At 39.8% G+C, this 18,367-nt stretch overlaps 1 protein-coding gene across 1 annotated transcript in view; it reads left to right on the forward strand.

The window, feature by feature from the left end:
• Positions 1-18,367, forward strand: part of MAP3K3 (mitogen-activated protein kinase kinase kinase 3) — a 64,479-nt gene that overhangs the window by 20,159 nt on the left and 25,953 nt on the right. The window contains exons 3-5 of the mRNA XM_037128049.2: positions 4,486-4,526; positions 9,935-10,034; positions 12,900-13,013. Coding sequence (XP_036983944.1) covers positions 4,486-4,526; positions 9,935-10,034; positions 12,900-13,013 — 255 coding nt within the window. The remainder of the gene's footprint in view (positions 1-4,485; positions 4,527-9,934; positions 10,035-12,899; positions 13,014-18,367) is intronic.

An 18,367-nucleotide genomic window follows, 5' to 3' on the forward strand; every position in this document is an offset into this window, starting at 1 on the left:
GAGAAATCTGGAGGCCAAAAGTCCAAACATCGAGGACAGGTTACATGTTGGGGGAGGCATGGGAGAGGCCATGAGGAAGAGGAACCAGCAAAGAAGCAGAAGTGGTTAGACTGGCTGGTAGGTCCCCTGGTCTAGGATAGAGTCACAGAGGCAGGGAGGATAAGTCATGAAAGAGGACTTGGACAGTTTAAATGCCTCAGAGAGGCAAGGAGAATGGTTGGCAGGAAGTTATCTTTAAGTTATCTTTATCTGAACATTTCTTATCCATGGTTTATTTGTTATCCATGGCTTATCCATTCGTGAGCCTGATGGGAAACTCAGATTTAGGAATTTGGTGATTTGGGCACACTCTGTGGTACATGGAAACTGGTCATGAGCCTGCATCCTGCTCTGAAAGGCTGTTACCACATCAGAGAAGGGATCAGAGTGCTAGGCTTCTTTGCTTGCACTACTTACTTATCACAGGCTTAGTTAGTCTTGTAGTAGAAGTGATTTGTGGTTTGGGGCAAAAGTTTAATTTTCTTTTTAACTAAATGCACTAAGCACTAATAGATTAGAGCTTAGATTATGGCCCGTCATGAATAAACTTAGTTCCTGTGGACCCACTGAAGGACTGAGGGAATTCCTTTAAAATATATATATATATATATATATTTGTGTGTGTGTGCGTGTGTGTATGTGTTACAATTTCTCATTCCTCCTCCTCTCAGGCTCCAATATTCACTAATATACTTTTTCTATAAATTTGCCAATTCTGAAAATTTAATATAAATGGAATTATATAATAAAATATATACAGGGTCTGGCAGAAGTAACACTTGCTTAAGTATGGTTGGTAGGCTAATAATATGGGTGTAATTTACAGTTTTAATTTGAACATTTCATGTAAAATGTCATATGGTGTACTTGAGTGTGATATTGTTATGTTACAGAATTACATGCTTGTGATTTTGTAGTAAAAGATTTTGTAATAAAAAGGTGTTATTTGTGCTGGACCCTCACCCAAGGCGGGTTATAGAGAGAGGGAGAGAGAAATATGGATCTGTTTCCACCCCTATGCACCCTGCCCAGGGATCAAACCCTCAACCTACGTATGTGCCTGACTAGGAATAAGACACAACCTTTTTGTGGGTAGGACAGTGCTCCAGCCAACTAAGCCACCACGCCAGGGCCTAAGGAGATTCATTTGTAGGTGCATCTAAATATAATATCCCGGTTTAAAAATGAAACCTATTGTTACATGTTTATTATTGCTATAAAAAGTTAGATAAAAATCAACAGAGTTAAAAAAAACCCTTAGGGCATCTGGATAACCTATGGACTTTAGTCAATATGTTAATACTGGTTAACTAGTTATAACAAAAACAAATGTCCCATGTTAATATAACACGTTAGTAATAGAGAAACCATGCAGGGGTGTATGGGTACTCTCTATCTGTTCAATTTTTCTGTAAATCTAAAACTGATCTAAAATAGTATCTATTAATAAAATAATAATGATAATAAGAGAGTAACACCAAGGTGTCCTGGGCTGTGAGCAGGAGGAAGTGAAAGGATATGGTAACCTACTTGCAGAGACAGACAGGATTTCAAACCGTGCTGAGCACTTGGGCTGCTCCAGAGCCAGCTGTGGAACTAGAGATAGTGGGAAGCTGGAGATGGCATGTCAGAGTGCGGCAGCATGTCTCAGGCACCATGGTTTGGAAGGCTCTTGCCTTGATAACAGCTTAGCCTTCCAGGGGAAGGAGAAAAAGATGACTATGAAGAAACTGCTGTCACTGATGTAAACCTTGAATCTATACGATAACTTCCTCTACAGCAGCACCTCCCTACCTTTCTGCTACACACACATCCTCATGTAGAATGCAGACCAGGTACAATATGCTGCCTTTCCCATCTACCTCCTCCATCTCCATCCACTCACAACCTTAGCCACAGCTCCCTCCCTACTCGTTCCCTGTGCCCTGTAGCTTGTTGCACGATTGGTACCAGTCTCCTGGCTCTGACTCCATTATTATCCTAGATATGGGGAGCTTTGCATCTCCTCCATGAGTTTCAAAAAAGTAATACCACAAAAGATCCTTTGATAGCTTCCTTTTTTCGGTGCTCCAAGTGAAGCCTGCACCTGTGAGTAAAATAAACCTCTTTTGCCTGTGCAGTGCTTAACTTATAGCATATTGTGGTAGTTAAGAGCTAGGCTTCCACAGTTCAAATCCTGATTCTTCTTTTACAAGCACCATGACCTTAAGGGAACTTATTTAACCTCACTGTAACTCAGTTTCTTCTGTAAAATAGGGACATTAAGAGCACCTGTTGTGAGGATTAGTTTAATTGATATGTGTCATATGCTTAGAACATGTCTCAATACATAGTATATGCTCAATAAATGTTAACTATTGTCATATGCTATTCATGGATAAAGTGGTTCATATGTTATATTAAGGGGTAAGAGAGCTAGATCAGGGCTATATTTTGAAGCATTGTCACATCACCGACCTGTTTTTCAGGGAAGTTTTGGTCTCCACTGTTTAGTAGGTGACCTTTTCAGGGCCGTGATGCTCTCTGACTCTCAGTTTCTTTGTCTTTAAAATAATGGGTTAGAGAGTTGTAAACTTATATTTTAATTTAGTGATTCTCAAGGTGTGGTCTAGGGACCTCTAGAAGGTTCCCGAGACCCTTTCAGGAGTCCTTTAGGTCTAAACTATTTCCATAATAATACTAAGATGTTACTTGCCCTTCTCACCTTCATTCTCTCAAGAATGTACAGTAAAGTTTTCCACATGCTACATGATTATCTGTTATCACAACATATTGAAAGCAGAAGCTGATGTGAGAATCCATCTGTCTTCTATTAAGCCATATATTGAAAAGATTTGTATTCTCTCACTAAACTTAAAAAATATGTAATTTTTTAATTAAAAATTTTTTTTTAGATTTTGTTAATTTTTTAGAGAGTCAGGAAGGGAGGGAGAAAGGAAAGAAGCATTGATGTGTGAGAGAAGATTGCTTTTGCATGCTCCCAGTGGGTCCTGGCCTGAAACCCAGACATGTGCCCTGACTGGAAATCAAACTGGCAACCTTTAGGTTCCCCGGCTGGCACTCAATTCACTGAGCCACACCATAGTTTTGTTGTTTTTTTTAAATTAAAAATGTATTTATCTTAACGTGTGTTGGTTTTTAATGATTTTTAAATGAGTAAAATAAAAAATTTCCCAGTATTAATTTCTAGTATTGGAAATATTAGAAATAATTTACATAAACAAAAGCTCTTTTGGATCTTCAGTAACTTTAGATTGTAAATTAGAACATAGGTCCAGTTCAATGGACTGGAAGAGAATTCTAGGCCCCAATCTCTTGGGAAAAGGAAGTTTTTATGCACCCATTCCACCTTTCAAAGTCTTTCTTTTCCATCTGCTCTATGTTCCTGATCTTCAAATGCTCTGAAACCCTCTCCTTTCTTCTAATCCACAGTTTAGTAACGTATCTTTCTTAATATGATTTTCATTTCCTGATTATGAATTCTTTCTCTCCTCCATCTGAATTATTTGTTGATTTCCTGACAGTCTTATTTTTCTTTTCCCTCTATACCTGTTTTTTTCTTCTGTCATATCAGTTTTCCTGTCACTTTTAGCTTTCGCAAGTTGTTTGCCCTGCACGATATTTCTTCCTCTTTGATTTGTTTCTTAACATTCTAACACTTCTACTTCCTTTTATTTCTGATATTTACACTCAGCTATGTTCTCCAGTTAATTCATTTAACAACTATTATTAAGCACAAATATTATATGCTATTCCCTTTGATTGTCACCAGGGTACAGAAACCAGACATGATCCCTGTCCTCCCTAAGTTTATAGGCTACCCACGAGAGTGATTTAGGATAAAGCCAGAGTCAGTTATAAGGTAATTTATCCAGAGTCCCATTTTACCCTCATTGGGCAGAGCCTTGAGAGGATCAAAGAAATCACTAGTAGCAGCAGCAGCCATTTATTACATGTCTATTATGTATCAAGTATTTTACTTAGATTACCTTACTTAGTTCTCGCAGCAACTCTGCAAATTAGATATGTTTAGCCCCACTCTACAGATGGGAAAACTAAGACTTATAGAGGATAAGTAACTTGCTTGTGGTCTAATTGCTATCAGTAATTACAGAAAGTACCAGTATTAAGAGTTCTTCTTCTATTCAGTCACATCAGCCAAGAAAGAATGATATCCTGGCCTGGAGGTTATATGGGCGATAGATGCCAGAGCATAGCAACAGAGCTGGGGCAGCCACCTAGGGATCTTGTCCCAAGAGCTTTATTGCTCCTGAGGTTAGAACTGGAAGCCTACAACTCTCTGGGAAGGAGTGCCTTGGGGGAAAGGGAAGCTGGAACAGGATGTCAGGGATGTTTGCTTAATGTTGCTAAAGGACTGCCTGTAGCTTACCTGGGAGTACCACATGCCGGAGAACCCACTAACCTTGTCTGTCATTTCTTTGGCAGAGTGACGTCAGAATCAAGTTTGAGCACAACGGGGAGAGGCGGTAAGTCTGCCTTCTGATCAGTGGTTGTGTCCCAGGAATGATTCCTCTGGGGTCACTGGCTGGGCAATAGAGTTGATTAGGTATAAAGAAGTTTCACCCTTGGCTTGGCATACCAATTGAACCTTGTTTCTGGTCTATATGGAAGCCATTTCAACCGCTGATGTTTTACTCTTCTGCTCTTATTCTGCTACTGTGAACTCTGCCAGTTTGCTAACGGAAGAAGTCAGGACTCCAGCCGTGGTCAGAGTCACGGCTTTCAGACACACTGACACTGTACCACCAGTGGGCATTAGAGGGAGTTCATGATTCTCTTGTGATATGCCATTCCCATCCCCGGTAGAGTGGCCTTGATTTTGTCCATATCAGGGGCCAGATTGGTGAATTGGAAGTTTCTTTATAATGTCCCTAGGTCATGGGAAGCTTCATCATGTCCCTCAGATGTGAAACATTTCAGGTCATTTGAGAACACAGGAGTTTTTCAGTCTGTATTCTGTATTTTAACTTAGGGAAGTGAAAGTAATATTACAAAACCCTGATGTCCTTTTCTCCACTGTCAGTATTTACGTTTTTTTATTTATTTTATTTTTTTAAAGCCAAGATAGATGTTCTTAGTGGAGAAAAATGTGACTCCACTTAATTTCTCAAGTTATTCAAGAAAAAACTTCTAGGCCCTGGCTGGTGTAGCTCAGTGGATTGAGCTCGGGCCTGCGAACCAGACAATCGCAGTTTGATTCCCAGTCAGGGCACATGCCTGGGTTGCAGGCTGGTTCCCTGCAGGGGACCCACGAGAGGCAACCATACATTGATGTTTCTCTCCCTCTCTCCTTTCCCCCTTCCCCTCTAAAGATAAATAAATAAAATCTTAAAAAAAAAAAAAAGAAAAGAAAAGAAAAAACTTCTAAAAAACTAAAGCCCTGGCTGGTGTAGCTCAGTGGATTGAGTGCACGGCTGCGAACCAGAGGATCGCGGTTCGATTCCCAGTCAGGTCACATGCCTTGGTTGCAGGCCAGTTCCCAGCAGGGGACGCACTAGAGGCAACCATACATTGATGTTTCTCTCCCCCTCTCCTATCCCTCTAAAGATAAATAAATAAATAAATATTTTTAAAAAAAGAAAGAAACATTACAAGTTCCACCAGAGAACCTAGTACTTCCAGACATTCTTAGTACTTGTAGTTCTCTGTTGCTGGCAGCTTTTAGTCCACTTTGAAGCTAACTCCAGAGGATGTCTATTGCTGCTACTCTCCCTTAAAAAGATATATCCACAAGCCCACAAGATTGTCGGAGGCTGCCTGGTGGAAACATTATGCAAAGAGTGGTCTGTATAGCCACAGTCCCACTGCTACCATGTGGGTTCTAGGGCTCTTCCAGGTCTGGAAGGAGGAAGGTCTTCTGAACTCTATCTTGGCTGCTTCTCTTGTGTCTTGCCAGTAGCAGGGAAGTTAAATCGTCACTTCATTATTGCAGCCTTTCACACTTCTAACCTGACTGGGTTTTGGAGGGGTGGCCAAACTTGTAGCAGCACAGAGTTTTCAGAAGTAGATATGAAATCAAAAGGTCAGTTGTGTTGGAGCTTAATTATGCAGTTACACTCTCCTGAATTCCTGTTCCCAAAGTGGTATGCAGTTACAGTGAGCAGACTTATACTAAGAAAGTGTATGTGTTTAGTTTCAGAGGAGCTGCCAGATCAAAACCACAAATATTTAAGGTGGTCAGGCAGGAATGGCCTTTCGAAGCCCTGAGCAGCAGAGCAGTAGTATCAAGGTTTTGAAAACTACATTCTCTTTTTATGGAGCAGTTTTCAGGAGCCATGGCATTTTACTGTTTGTGTACTATGTGTGGAACTGAGGACTTTATAAAGGTGGCACAGGGAAGCCAAGTTCAAGCTGCTCTGTGCCAGACAGCTCTGGTTTCCTGTATTTCATGTGTTAGAATTTTGTAGAGAATGTTATCATGGGCTTTCTTTTTACAGGGAATATGGGTAATACCTATCTAAATATTATAAGCCCTTATAGAGTTAAAATTCATAGAAAAAAAGAAAGCAGTAACTTTTCCTATTCATCTCTGCCAAGTAGCCATTCTGGTGAGCTGACTTTCCTTTTGCTTTGGAAGGTTGGGGCCCAGACTACTGATCCTTCTCCCTCTTAACCCCCAAGAAGGCAGAAGAGGAGGACTGTAGACTAGGATCTTCTTCCCTTTGAAAGCCTTCATGTCTGGACACTGGTAGGGGTGGTTGTCACGGATGTCAGACAGCTCTTCGAAGCACTGGCCTAAAAATGCTTGTTATTCACCATGATGGCAGCAGTTTAACAGCAGTTTAGATTTTACCAAATCTGGAAGTCCTGGTATCTGATGTCGACCAAGCTTTTGGGCTGCTTCTGGGGACTTTGAATGGCTCACTGCCAGGCCAAATGTGGGGAATTTATATCTGAGCCCAATCCTTTTCTTTTTTTTTTTTTAAGATTTTATTTATTTATCTTTAGAGGGGAAGGGGGGAAGGAGAGAGGGAGAGAAACATCAATGTATGGTTGCCTTTTGTGCATCCCCTGCTGGGAACTGGCCTGCAGGGAACCAGCCTGCAACCCAGGCATGTGCCCTGACTGGGAATCAAACCGCGATTGTCTGGTTCACAGGCTGCGCTCAATCCACTGAGCTACACCAGCCAGGGCTACCAATCCTTTTCTAATAGTAGTGTGCTATGGGCACCTGAGTGGTCTTTTGGTATTTTATTCAAAAAGGCTGGCCCTTTTTGAACTGCTGCTGAGGTCCTGATGAAAGGGGTATTATTTGTGATTAAGAATTTACAGAGTCATTCTTTCAAAGGATCCAGAAAACATTCCTATCTAGTATCTAGATAACCCTTATTTAGATAACACCCAATAGTATCACTGCTCAGGACAGTGATTTAAGGGAAAAAAATAACAGGATTACAATACAGTTGGATTTTCTGGCGGATACAGACCAATATATTCAGCAATATAATTTCCAATATTAACGAAATTATCTAGTCAGATTTCATTAAAATTCACTGACATGGATTCTTCTTTCCTGCGGCTTATTGCTTCTTCCTCTGGTCATACCTCTTCCTACTCTGGGGAGGCAGGGAAGGTGTGAAAGGACCACATACTACTTGTCCGCTGGAGGAAGGCACAAACTGTAGAGGCTTCATGGCTGAGTGCTGTTAATCCACCACACATTAGATTTCATCTAGCCTAGATGTACTAAGAGATAGAGGAAGTTTTAATGTTCTTTTCCCCCATCACATTAAGCTTCTTTTCATGTGTTTATTAGCCATTCATAACTCTTCTTTGAATTGTTTCATATTTGCCTGTTTTTTAATTGGCTTGTCTATCTTTTTTCTATTGATTTTGTAAGAACTTTTCCAAGTTTGATTCGTTTAACTTTGTTGATGGTTTATTTTGTCAACAGAAGTTTAAATTTTTGTTGTCAATTCTCTTCCTTTTTGTCTTCTATATTTTATGTCATACTTACAAAATCCTTCCCTAATATTTATTTTTTGATAAAAAATATTTTTGTGTGTATATATATATATATATAGAGAGAGAGAGAGAGAGAGAGAAAGTATATATGAATTTCTTCTTGATATTCTCTTCTACTTATCTCTTTGCTTATTTTTGTTTTAATTATTTAAATTTCAGCCCTGGCTGGTGTAGCTCAATGGATTGAGTGTGGGCCTGCAAACCACACGATCGCAGTTCGATTCCCAGTCAGGGCACATGCCTAGGTTGCAGGCCAGTTCCCTGCAGGCAGTTCCCAGCAGGGGACATACGCATGAGAGGCAACCATATGTTGACGTTTCTCTCCCTCTCTCCTTCCCTTCCCCTCTAAAGATAAATAAATAAAACCTTTAAAAAAACCTAGAAGAACTTAAAAAAAAATTTCAGGGTATTACGTTGAACCCATATGAAATTGCCACTTTAGGACTATCAACAATATCATATCGTTCAACAACATTTTAATGAAAATTTTATTTTTTATTTATTTTTTTGTTTCTTTTTAAAATTTTTTTAAATTTATTTTTCGAGAGAGGGGAAGGGAAGGAGAAAAAGTAGGAGAGAAATATCAATGTATGGTTGCCTCTCATGCGTCCCCTGCTGGGACCTGGCCTGCAACCCAGGTGTGTGCCCTGACCAGGAATGGATACCTGGGACCCTTCAGTCTATGGGAGGACTCCCAACCCACTGAGCCACACCAGGCAAGGCCCCACTGTGAGGTGCAAGGATGTGGAGCTCAGGGTGACGACCGTGTTTGGCTTCCCTGCACCACCTTTATAAAGTCCTCAGTTGCTGTGATAGTTAGTGACTAATCATATTAACACTTGTACAGTTTTAACAAACTATACAATTCAGTGGTTTTAGTATATTCACAGCATTCTTACTCTACCCTCCATTTATAGAAATGGTTCCTTGAACCAACCTAATGAATTTTTCTAGAAAAGCATCATTATCAACACTACTTACATGCCCACGTGTGTCCCCGGTTAAGAAAACTGATCAGGCATATAACCAACTAAAGGGGAATTCCTGTGACTCTATAGTAGAAAAGCTTGATTCTGAGAGTAATCAGTATTGGGATTCCTATGGCATCTCAAAAATGAACATGGAGCCCTGGCTGGTATAGCTCAGTGGATTGGGCATGGGCTGTGTATCAAAGGGTTGCCGGTTTGATTCCCAGTCAGGGTATATGCCTGGGTTGCAGGCCAGTTCCCAGGTGGGGGCCACATGAGAGGCAACCACACACTGATGTTTCTCTCCCTCTCTTTCTCACCCCCTTTCCCTCTCTCTAAAAATAAATAAATAAAATCTTTAAAAAATGAACATGGAAAAGATCCTCTTTTTTTACATTTTATTTATTGATTTTGAGAGAGAGAGGTTGGTTTGTTGTTTCACTTATTTATGTATTCATTGGTTGCTTCTTGTATACCTTGGCATATTGGGATGATGATGCTCTAACCAACTGAGCTATCAAGTCATAGCTGGAAAAGATATTTCAAGTCCTGAAATTGAGTCACTTAGGAGTTAAGACCATGGTTTTAGGACTGCTGCTTGAATCTCCAGGTTTTCTTCCTAAAAGGAATGTTTGGAACAAAGTTTTTAAATCTAGGGGTCCTGCAATGACTGAGCTGTCATTGATAGAAAGATTGAAGCTGAAGTGGTAGAGCAATGGTTGGGACTAAGCAGTGCTTGTGGGTACTATTGGCAAACCTGAAAGGTACTCAGAGGAAGAGTGAAAAGATACAGATAGATAAGAGAAGAAAAAGAAACAATAAAGAGAAAGACAAATTGTGTCCTATATTGAAAAGGAAAGGAAGATAATCACTCAGAAGCCATAGCTTTCTAAACCCTACGTTAAAATATGCAATTAACCGTGTGTCCTATTCCTTTTCAGAATTATAGCATTCAGTCGGCCTGTGAGATATGAGGATGTGGAGCACAAGGTGACAACAGTATTTGGGCAGCCTCTTGATCTACATTACATGAACAATGAGGTAAGAAAGGAGACGAATGGTGTGAGGACACCTGACTACGTTTTTTGTCTCCACCTAACAGGATTTCCTGGTTTGTTTCTCTAATATCATCATATGTTTTCACTTTCTGGAGCCTTATTTCTTAATTCCGGTAACTCTGGAGTTTCTGGAGGTTTTTTGTTGTTGTTGTTAAATTGTTTTTACCGCATGGAAGATTACATAGCTATTTCCATTTCCCTGCTCTCTCAGTGCCGGTAGCTCTAATACTCCATGGTGGAATCATGTATAGTATCAGGGCCAGGGCTTTTGTCTCCTTTACATTTTATAAGTTATCTTTTTCTTCCAGCACAGACTTGACAAGAAGCAGGGGTTCATGGGGGGCCGAGGAGATGGGGAAAACTGGTGGGTAGAGAGCCTCCACTGACAGTCATAAATGCTGGGTTCTTCTCTCAGAGTTTAACCCCTGATTATTGGCTTGTTCCAAAAGTTACTGCCTGCTTCAGTGATTTCTTTGACTCTTCCTCCTCCTTCCTCACACTCCCTGACCCAGTAGTCCTTATTTAAGCATACTCTGAATATCACCCAGGAAAGAATTCTTTTGAATTAAGTTACTTGACTACTTTCCCAGTGCCAAGAAAGGTACTAGAGGCTGCGCTCTACTTAGGCTGGTACTTTGCAGTAGTCTGAAAGGTGATGTTTTTATGCCCAGTAGAAAGTGTGTATCTAGAGCAGTGATTTTCAGCTTGTTTCATCTCATGGCACACATAAACTAATGACTAAAATTTTGCAGCACTCCCCAAAATATATTTTTTGCTGATCTGACAAAAAATAGCTATAGTTTTGATCATTTACTCCAGACAGATCTTGTTGTATTGGTTGTTGTCATATATATATTTTTTGACAGACTAAGGAAAAAGAGTTCAGCACTCCTGACTAAATAATCAGTTATTACACGTTTTAAAAATTGTGGCACACCAGTTGCAAATTGCTGGTCTAAAGGGAGCTGAGTTGGGGGACTAGACAAGAAACCTGGGCAACATCATGGCTCTTTGAGAGTCAGGTCCTTCCCGTAGTTTTATTTTATGGGTTGAAGAATCAAGAATTTCCTCCATAGTCTGGGGCTTAAAATCTGTAGGGACTAAGATTTGTTGGTGAAAAACTCCCTAATGCCTTCATACAAAATGTACAACTACAATTGGGTATACTGCCAAATAGCTAACAAAAATAAGACCATTTGATCTTTTGTTTTTTGGATAAATTTTAGAAATATAGCAAAGCTGGAAAATTAACCACTAACTCTAATAATAAATAATGCAGATGTATTTCGAAGTATGTAAACTAACACATTTGAAATACAGAATATAGTCTATGGCCCTACCACCCTGAATGTGCCCAATCTCGTCTGAAATACAGAGTATAAGCACCCCCAAAACATAAACATCAAATCCATAGAACTTTTAAAAGCTGTATAGCTCCAGCTTCAGTGGTTTGCATAAGAAAACATCATCCAGCTAATCAGCATTGAAGAAGGTGTTCTTTAGTTAGTAAAGATTTTTCTGAATGACTTAGTACTAGTTTCTCTTCCTGTTAATATTCTCATTAAGAATTCCAGATGTCCCAAAATCCATTTTAAACTCTTGCCAACTGAGTCACTGCCCAGAATGTTAGGCACTCCTTTATTTAAATGTTTATGTAGGTATTAATTCTGAAAACAAATGTAAGTAATTATTATTCTTTTAGATCATGCATATCTTTTCATACTCTGCTAGTATCATTGACCAAGAGTTGACTAATTTACATTTTTTAATTTAAAATCCCACAGCTCCCCCCTTTTTTTTTTGCCCTCTAAACCCTGCCCTGTCAGGATTTGAGAATCACAAAGGAAAAATCTGTTGATTTTATTTTATTTATCTTTATATATTTGTAATAAAAACTTTATTGAGATGTAATTCATAAAATTTACCCTTTCAAACCCTGCTATGTGATCTAAATTTGAGTCCTTATTTGAGTAAGGACAGTTTCCATCCTCTGCCTGCCCCCCTCCCCCACCTGTACCTTTTCTTCTTGTTCTGTTAATGTCAAACATGATTCTGCTGCTTCATTTGGAAAGAAATATGGACACTATAACTTTAGGATTTGATTCTTTGGAGTAAAGGGTATTTTCAGAAAGGAAGCTCTTCTTAGAAAATATTTCCAAAGTATTAATACTTTAGCATGGATGAACTAAAAAATATTAAGTAAATGAAAGAAGCTAGATGCAAAAGACTGTATATGAACTGAATTGAAAATGTATGAATATTATGATTCCATTTATGTGGAATGTCCAGAAAAGATAAATCTGTAGAGACAGAAAGTAGATTAGTGGTTTCCTCAGGCTAGAGGTAGGAAGGCGGGTGACTATAAATAACACAAGAGATATTTTTTGGAGCAATGGAACTGTTTTAAAGTTGAATTGTGGTGATGGTTGCACAACTCGGTAAATTTACTAAAAATTGAATTGTACACTTAAAATATCTCTATGGTATAGTTAGATCTTTTTTTTTTTTTAAGATTTTATTTATTTATCTTTTAGAGGGGAAGGGAAGGAGACAGGGAGGGAAACATCAATGTATGGTTGCCTCTCGTGAGTCCCCTGCTGGGAACTGGCCTGCAACCCAGGCATGTGCCCTGACTGGGAATCGAACTGGGATTGTGTGGTTCACAGGCCTGCGCTCAATCCACTGAGCTACACCAGCCAGGGCCAGTTAGATCTTTTAAGATCCCATAGTATCCAATGGGATTATTTTCTTCCAAACTTACTTTTATTTTTGTTTATTTTGCTTATTTTCACAAACTAAAGACTTTTATATGATTTCCTTTTTCTGTGTTCTGTGTCCTGTGTCACAGCTCTCCATCCTGCTGAAGAACCAGGATGATCTTGATAAAGCAATTGACATTTTGGATAGAAGCTCAAGCATGAAAAGCCTTAGGATACTGCTGCTGTCCCAAGACAGAAACCATGTAAGTAGCCTGTTATGGCCTGACAGCAGACAAAGCTCGCTGTCCTTTAGGAGTTCACCTTGCCTCCTTGACAGAAGTTTGGGTTCCTCAGCCACTGCTAAAGCAAGAATGTAAGCAGGACCCAGCCCTTTGCGTCAGTGGCCACCAGTCTTCTGCGTTTGATTTCCCTGCGAAGTCAGACCATCAATGTTAAAGTTGCAACTAAAGATTACTTGGCTTGTAGTGTGGGAAGGAAAACATTTTATAATAAAGAATAAAATTCTTTTTCTCTGTATCCATGTTCTTTCAGTTAGATTTGGGCCCCAACAAGAGAGATTTCATTAGTGTGGGAGATGCTGATAAGCAGAGGCTGTCAAGGATTTGAGACTATCATGCTTTTTAAACCTAACTCCCACAACTCCTCAGTAACTGCCTTTCCCTCGGGACACATGTAGGAAATAAACTTTTCCTTCTGTTCAACCGGGGGGGGGGGGGGGGGGAGCCATTGGGCTGGAGAACTCTTGTAACTTACCAGCTGCTGCCTTACCATATGGCAGGCAATCTACAGGAGCTGTCAGAAGTGAGGTTCCCTTTCCTACAAGGGTCCCGGGGGGCCTGCGTTTCACAAGAATTCCTGTGAACTGGGTCTGTCTTCTAACCACTGAGTCCTCTACCAGTTTTCTTCAAATACATGTTCCCGATGATTTCTTGGCACTCTTTCCTTTCCTTATGCTTAAAGACAGCTAACTGTAGATGGCTAACATTGCTGCATGAGAGTGATAGAGGCACCATACCAGGGCAGAGTTTAGATGGAGCGGTGCTAATGCTGACCATTTGGGGGTTTTTGTTTTAAATATATTTTATTGATGATGCTATTACTGTTGTCCCATTCCCCCCCCTTTATTCCCCTCTGCCCTGCATAGTCCTACCCACCCACATTCCCCCTTTTTAGTTCATGTCCATAGGTCATACATAAAAGTTCTTTGGCTTCTGTATTTCCTATACTATTCTTAACCTCCCCCTATTTTCTACCTACCATTTATGCTACTTATTTTTTGTACCTTTTCCCCTTTTCTCCCCCTCCCACTCCCTCACTGGTAACCCTCCATGTGATCTCCATTTCTGTGATTCTGTTCCTGTTCTAGTTGTTTGCTTAGTTTGTTTTTGTTTTTTTAGGTTTGGTTGTTAATAACTGTTTGTTGTCATTTTACTGTTTATATTTTTGATATAAAAAATCTTCTTTTTCTTCAATAAGTCCCTTTAACATTTCATATAGTAAGGGCTTGGCGATGATGAACTTCTTTAACTTGACCTTATCTGAGAAGCACTTTATCTGCCCTTCCATTCTAAATGAAAGCTTTGCTGGATAGAGCAATCTTGGATATAGGTCTTTGGATTTCATGACTTGGAATACTTCTTTCCAGCCCCTTTTTGCCTGTAAGGTCTCTTTTGAGAAATCCGCTGACAGTCTGATGGGCACTCCTTTGTAGGTGACTGTCCCTTATCTCTTGCTACTTCTAGGATTCTCTCCTTCATTTTAATCTTGGTTAATGTAATGATGATGTGCCTTGGTGTGTTCCTCCTTGGGTCCAACTTCTTTAGGACTCTCTGAGCTTCCTGGACTTCTTGGAAGTCTGTTTCCTTTGCCAGATTGGGAAATTTTCCTTCATTATTTGTTCAGACAAGTTTTCAGTTTCTTGCTCTTCCTCTTTTCCTTCTGATACCCCTATGATTCAGATGTTGGAATGTTTAAAGATGTCCTAGAGGCTCCTAAGCCTCTACTCATTTTTTTAAATTTTTGTTTCTTCATTCTGTTCTGTTTGAATGTTTCTTTCTTCTCCTCCAAACTGTTAGTTTGAGTTCTAGTTTCCTTCCCTTTACTGTTGGTTCCCTGTGTATTTTTCTTTATTTCGCTTAGTATAGCCTTCATTTTTTCCTCTAATTTTCAACCATATTCAACCAGTTCTGTGAGCATCCTGATTACCAGTGTTTTGAACTATTCATCTGATAGGTTGGCTATCTCTTCATCACTTAGTTGTATTTTTTCTGGAGCTTTGATCTGTTCTTTCATTTGGGCTTTTTTTGGTCTCAGAGCTCCTGTTACATAGTAAGGGGTCAAGCCTCAGGTGTTTATCAGGGCGGGGCCACCCAGTCGCTGGGTTGTGACACTATATGTGGGGGCGGGATCAGAGAGGGAACTATGGCACTTGCTCTGCTCTCTGCCGGTTTTCAGTCACTTCCCCCACTTCCCACAATCAGATTGTGCCCTTCTGGTGCTGATTTCTGGGTGGGTGGGTTTGTGTATGTTCTAGGACCCTGTGGGTTTCTCCAACGAACTCTCCTGTGAGGCTGGGAGTCTCTCCTGCTGCCACCTCAACCCCCACAGGTTGATTTCAATCAGAGGTTTTGAGGCTTTATTTCCCCACAGTGAAACTCTGGGTTGTGTGGTCTGTCTTGCTCCCCAGTTGTTGTTCCCAGTTTATCTGCAGGCAAATGTGGGACCACCCAGTCTACAATCGGCTGCCTCACTGGGTCCTCCAGCTACCACCTTGCTGCCAGTCTCTGCCCCTCCTACCAGTCTGGATGACTGTTTCTTCTTTAACTCTTGGTTGTTGGACTTCCATACAGTTGGATTTTTCTGGCAGTTCTGTTTTTTTCTTTTTACTTGCTGTTGCCCTTCTTTTGGTTGTGCAAGGAGGCACAGTGTATCTGCCTGTACCTCCATCTTGGCCAGAAGTCCTAACCATTTGTTTTTAAAGAGACCTGTGGGGTTGGGCTGTCCTATTAATTATGAGGAGGTACAGGAGGCTGCAGTTAGGAAGCCTTAAAATTCAGACATTTTTTAAAGTTATGGAAGTATACTTGTATGTGAGAATTGTCTTCTCTATTCCAAGTGTGGTTTTTTTTCTGGATAAATATATACTTTATTTCTGAAGTAAAATATATACTTTATTATTTCATTTCTGTTTTTAAATTACCTGCTCTTTATAGTCCTTCTTTATTGCCTATCATATAAAATCTATGTTTAGCCTAGCATCCAGGGTTTACCACCAAGTAACTTTGCTTTCAACTCCCTCGTCTCATTTTTCCACATTCCTCAACATTCTTCAGTTTGTCCTTCCTCTTTGCCAGACCATGACTATTACCTTTTTTAAAGGATCTAGTGTGATTTACCCCCTACAATTTGACTGATATATTGACTGAGGCCATTTGATTATTTCCTATTTCTTTAGTCGTGGATATCATTTGCACACCAGTTTATAGGTTGCTTAGTAATTACCCTCTAGTTGTTGCATATTTGTCAGTTTTACCCCAAAAGATTATAAGCATCTTGGGAGCAGGAGTTGTGTCTTTTTTTTTTTTAAATCCTCACCCGAGGACATGCCCATTGATTTTAGAGGAGAAGGGAGGGGGAGAAACATCGATGTGAAAAGGAAACATTGATCTGTTGCTTCTTGTATGCTCCCCTACTGGGGACCGAACCCAAAACCTAGGCATGTGCACTGACCAGGAATTGAACCCAAGACCTTTCAGTTTACAGGATAAACTCCAACCAGTGAGCCACTCCAACCAGTGAGCTACACCAACCAGGGCAAGAGCTGTGTCTTACTATTTTGCAACCCCTTCCCTTCCCATGCTCTTAAGAACACCACAATAAATAGTTTCTGAATTATTAGCAAGAGTCAAACAGGTAATATTCAGCAACCTCTTCCTTACGGAAGAAGTTGGAATTGGAGTTTGGTTTAGTAATGTGATTGCTTGACTGGGAGCTAGCTGCCTTGATTTTGATCCCTCCACTCCCCTGATGAGAAGGTGTAGACAACAGTTCTTTACATCCACATGGCTGCAGATACTGCTGAAGCACCCAGAGGTGTTTGAAAGATGACCAACATAACACTTGATTAATTTTTGCATATGTTCCTGCAGCATTTAGTCATATATGTACATACTTTAAGTGTTGTCATGGTATTTGTACACTTTTCCAATTTATATTTTCACTTAAGTTGTCACATACACTTTTCTATGTTGATATACCATCTTTAGAATTATAATTTATAAGAATACATAGTTGAGTGAATATACCATAATTTAATTAAATAACCACTTTTGCTACTGTTGGGACCCTTAAGCTACTCCTGTTTTTTGCATTTATGAAGATCTACATATAAGACTAACAGTGATAATGGTGGTGATAAAAATCTTTTCTTGGAAACTTCCTCAACTAGACTTCAGACTTCTTAATAAACAGAAGTATGGTCCAAAGTTGTTATGTGTTCAGGAATTGCACCTCTAGAACAGTGCTTTTCTGTCAGTGATGATACCAGGTTTTGTTCTTCTAATTTCCAATCTGTCATGGACCTTTTTTTTTTTAACACAAAAGCTGAAAATATGGAAAAATTAACTAGAGACATACAAAAAATACAAGTCCACAGTTTTTATTGTTAAATTCAGTAAACACAAAGTCACTCTGCCTAATTGCTGTAAAGGTTTTTCAAGAGTTCCTCTCCATTTCTGTACGTACCTGGTTGAGGACTGGTACACCATAGGCTGTGGTCTGGCAGCAGCCCGCAGATCCCACTTGCAGTGCCCTGCTCCAGGGTACCCCATCACCCCGGTCTCATCTCCTGCTGGTGAGTGTCAGCCACTCTGTTTCTCTACCTAGTTTCCTCCATTAGCCATGTGTCGCCTCATCCACCTTATTCCCACCTGTACCTTTACTTCTCTTCTTATTCCTGTTTTTAAATACACTATCTCTTTCCTCTCTCTAGATTTCTTTTTTACTGATCCTTTATGACAGCTTCTAATTTTTCCTCTGTCTTCATCTCTCGCCAAGGTGTATAGTCATATGCCTCTTCACCTCACCTGGCCAAGGCCATGACTTAGGCCTCAGTATATTTCTTACTTGAGAACTCCTGGATTTTGGTAGTCACAGAACTGCCACTTAGACTGAGGAGCCTCACTCCAGCCTTGCTTTCTATTGCCATTTTAAGATACATCATCATTTCCTTCAATAGTTCTTACTGCCCTAAGCCACTGCCCTAGACAATCAACTCTTATTAAAGACTTCTCTAAATGTATGCATCTAACTCTTAATTTCTCTTTCTGCTCTTGACCTTTTTATAATGTTCTAGACCCAAGTTTTCAATGTAATCTTAAGCTTAACATTCTTTTTTATCTGCATATTATAAAAAGAAAATACCCAGCCACCTTAAATTGAGTATGGCATTTTATTTGGCACCTCAGATTCTCTATAACAAATGTAAACTCTAATCTCATCCAAATGTTTTCCACTTCCCAAATTATTCATCAGTCAGTTTGATACTTTCCTATCTACAATTTAAGTTCAAAATATCAAGGATAATCTAAAGGGTAAT

Source organism: Artibeus jamaicensis, unplaced genomic scaffold, assembly GCF_021234435.1.
Source record: "Artibeus jamaicensis isolate MK-2021 breed Jamaican fruit bat unplaced genomic scaffold, CSHL_Jam_final contig_1998, whole genome shotgun sequence".
Lineage (NCBI taxonomy): Eukaryota > Metazoa > Chordata > Mammalia > Chiroptera > Phyllostomidae > Artibeus > Artibeus jamaicensis.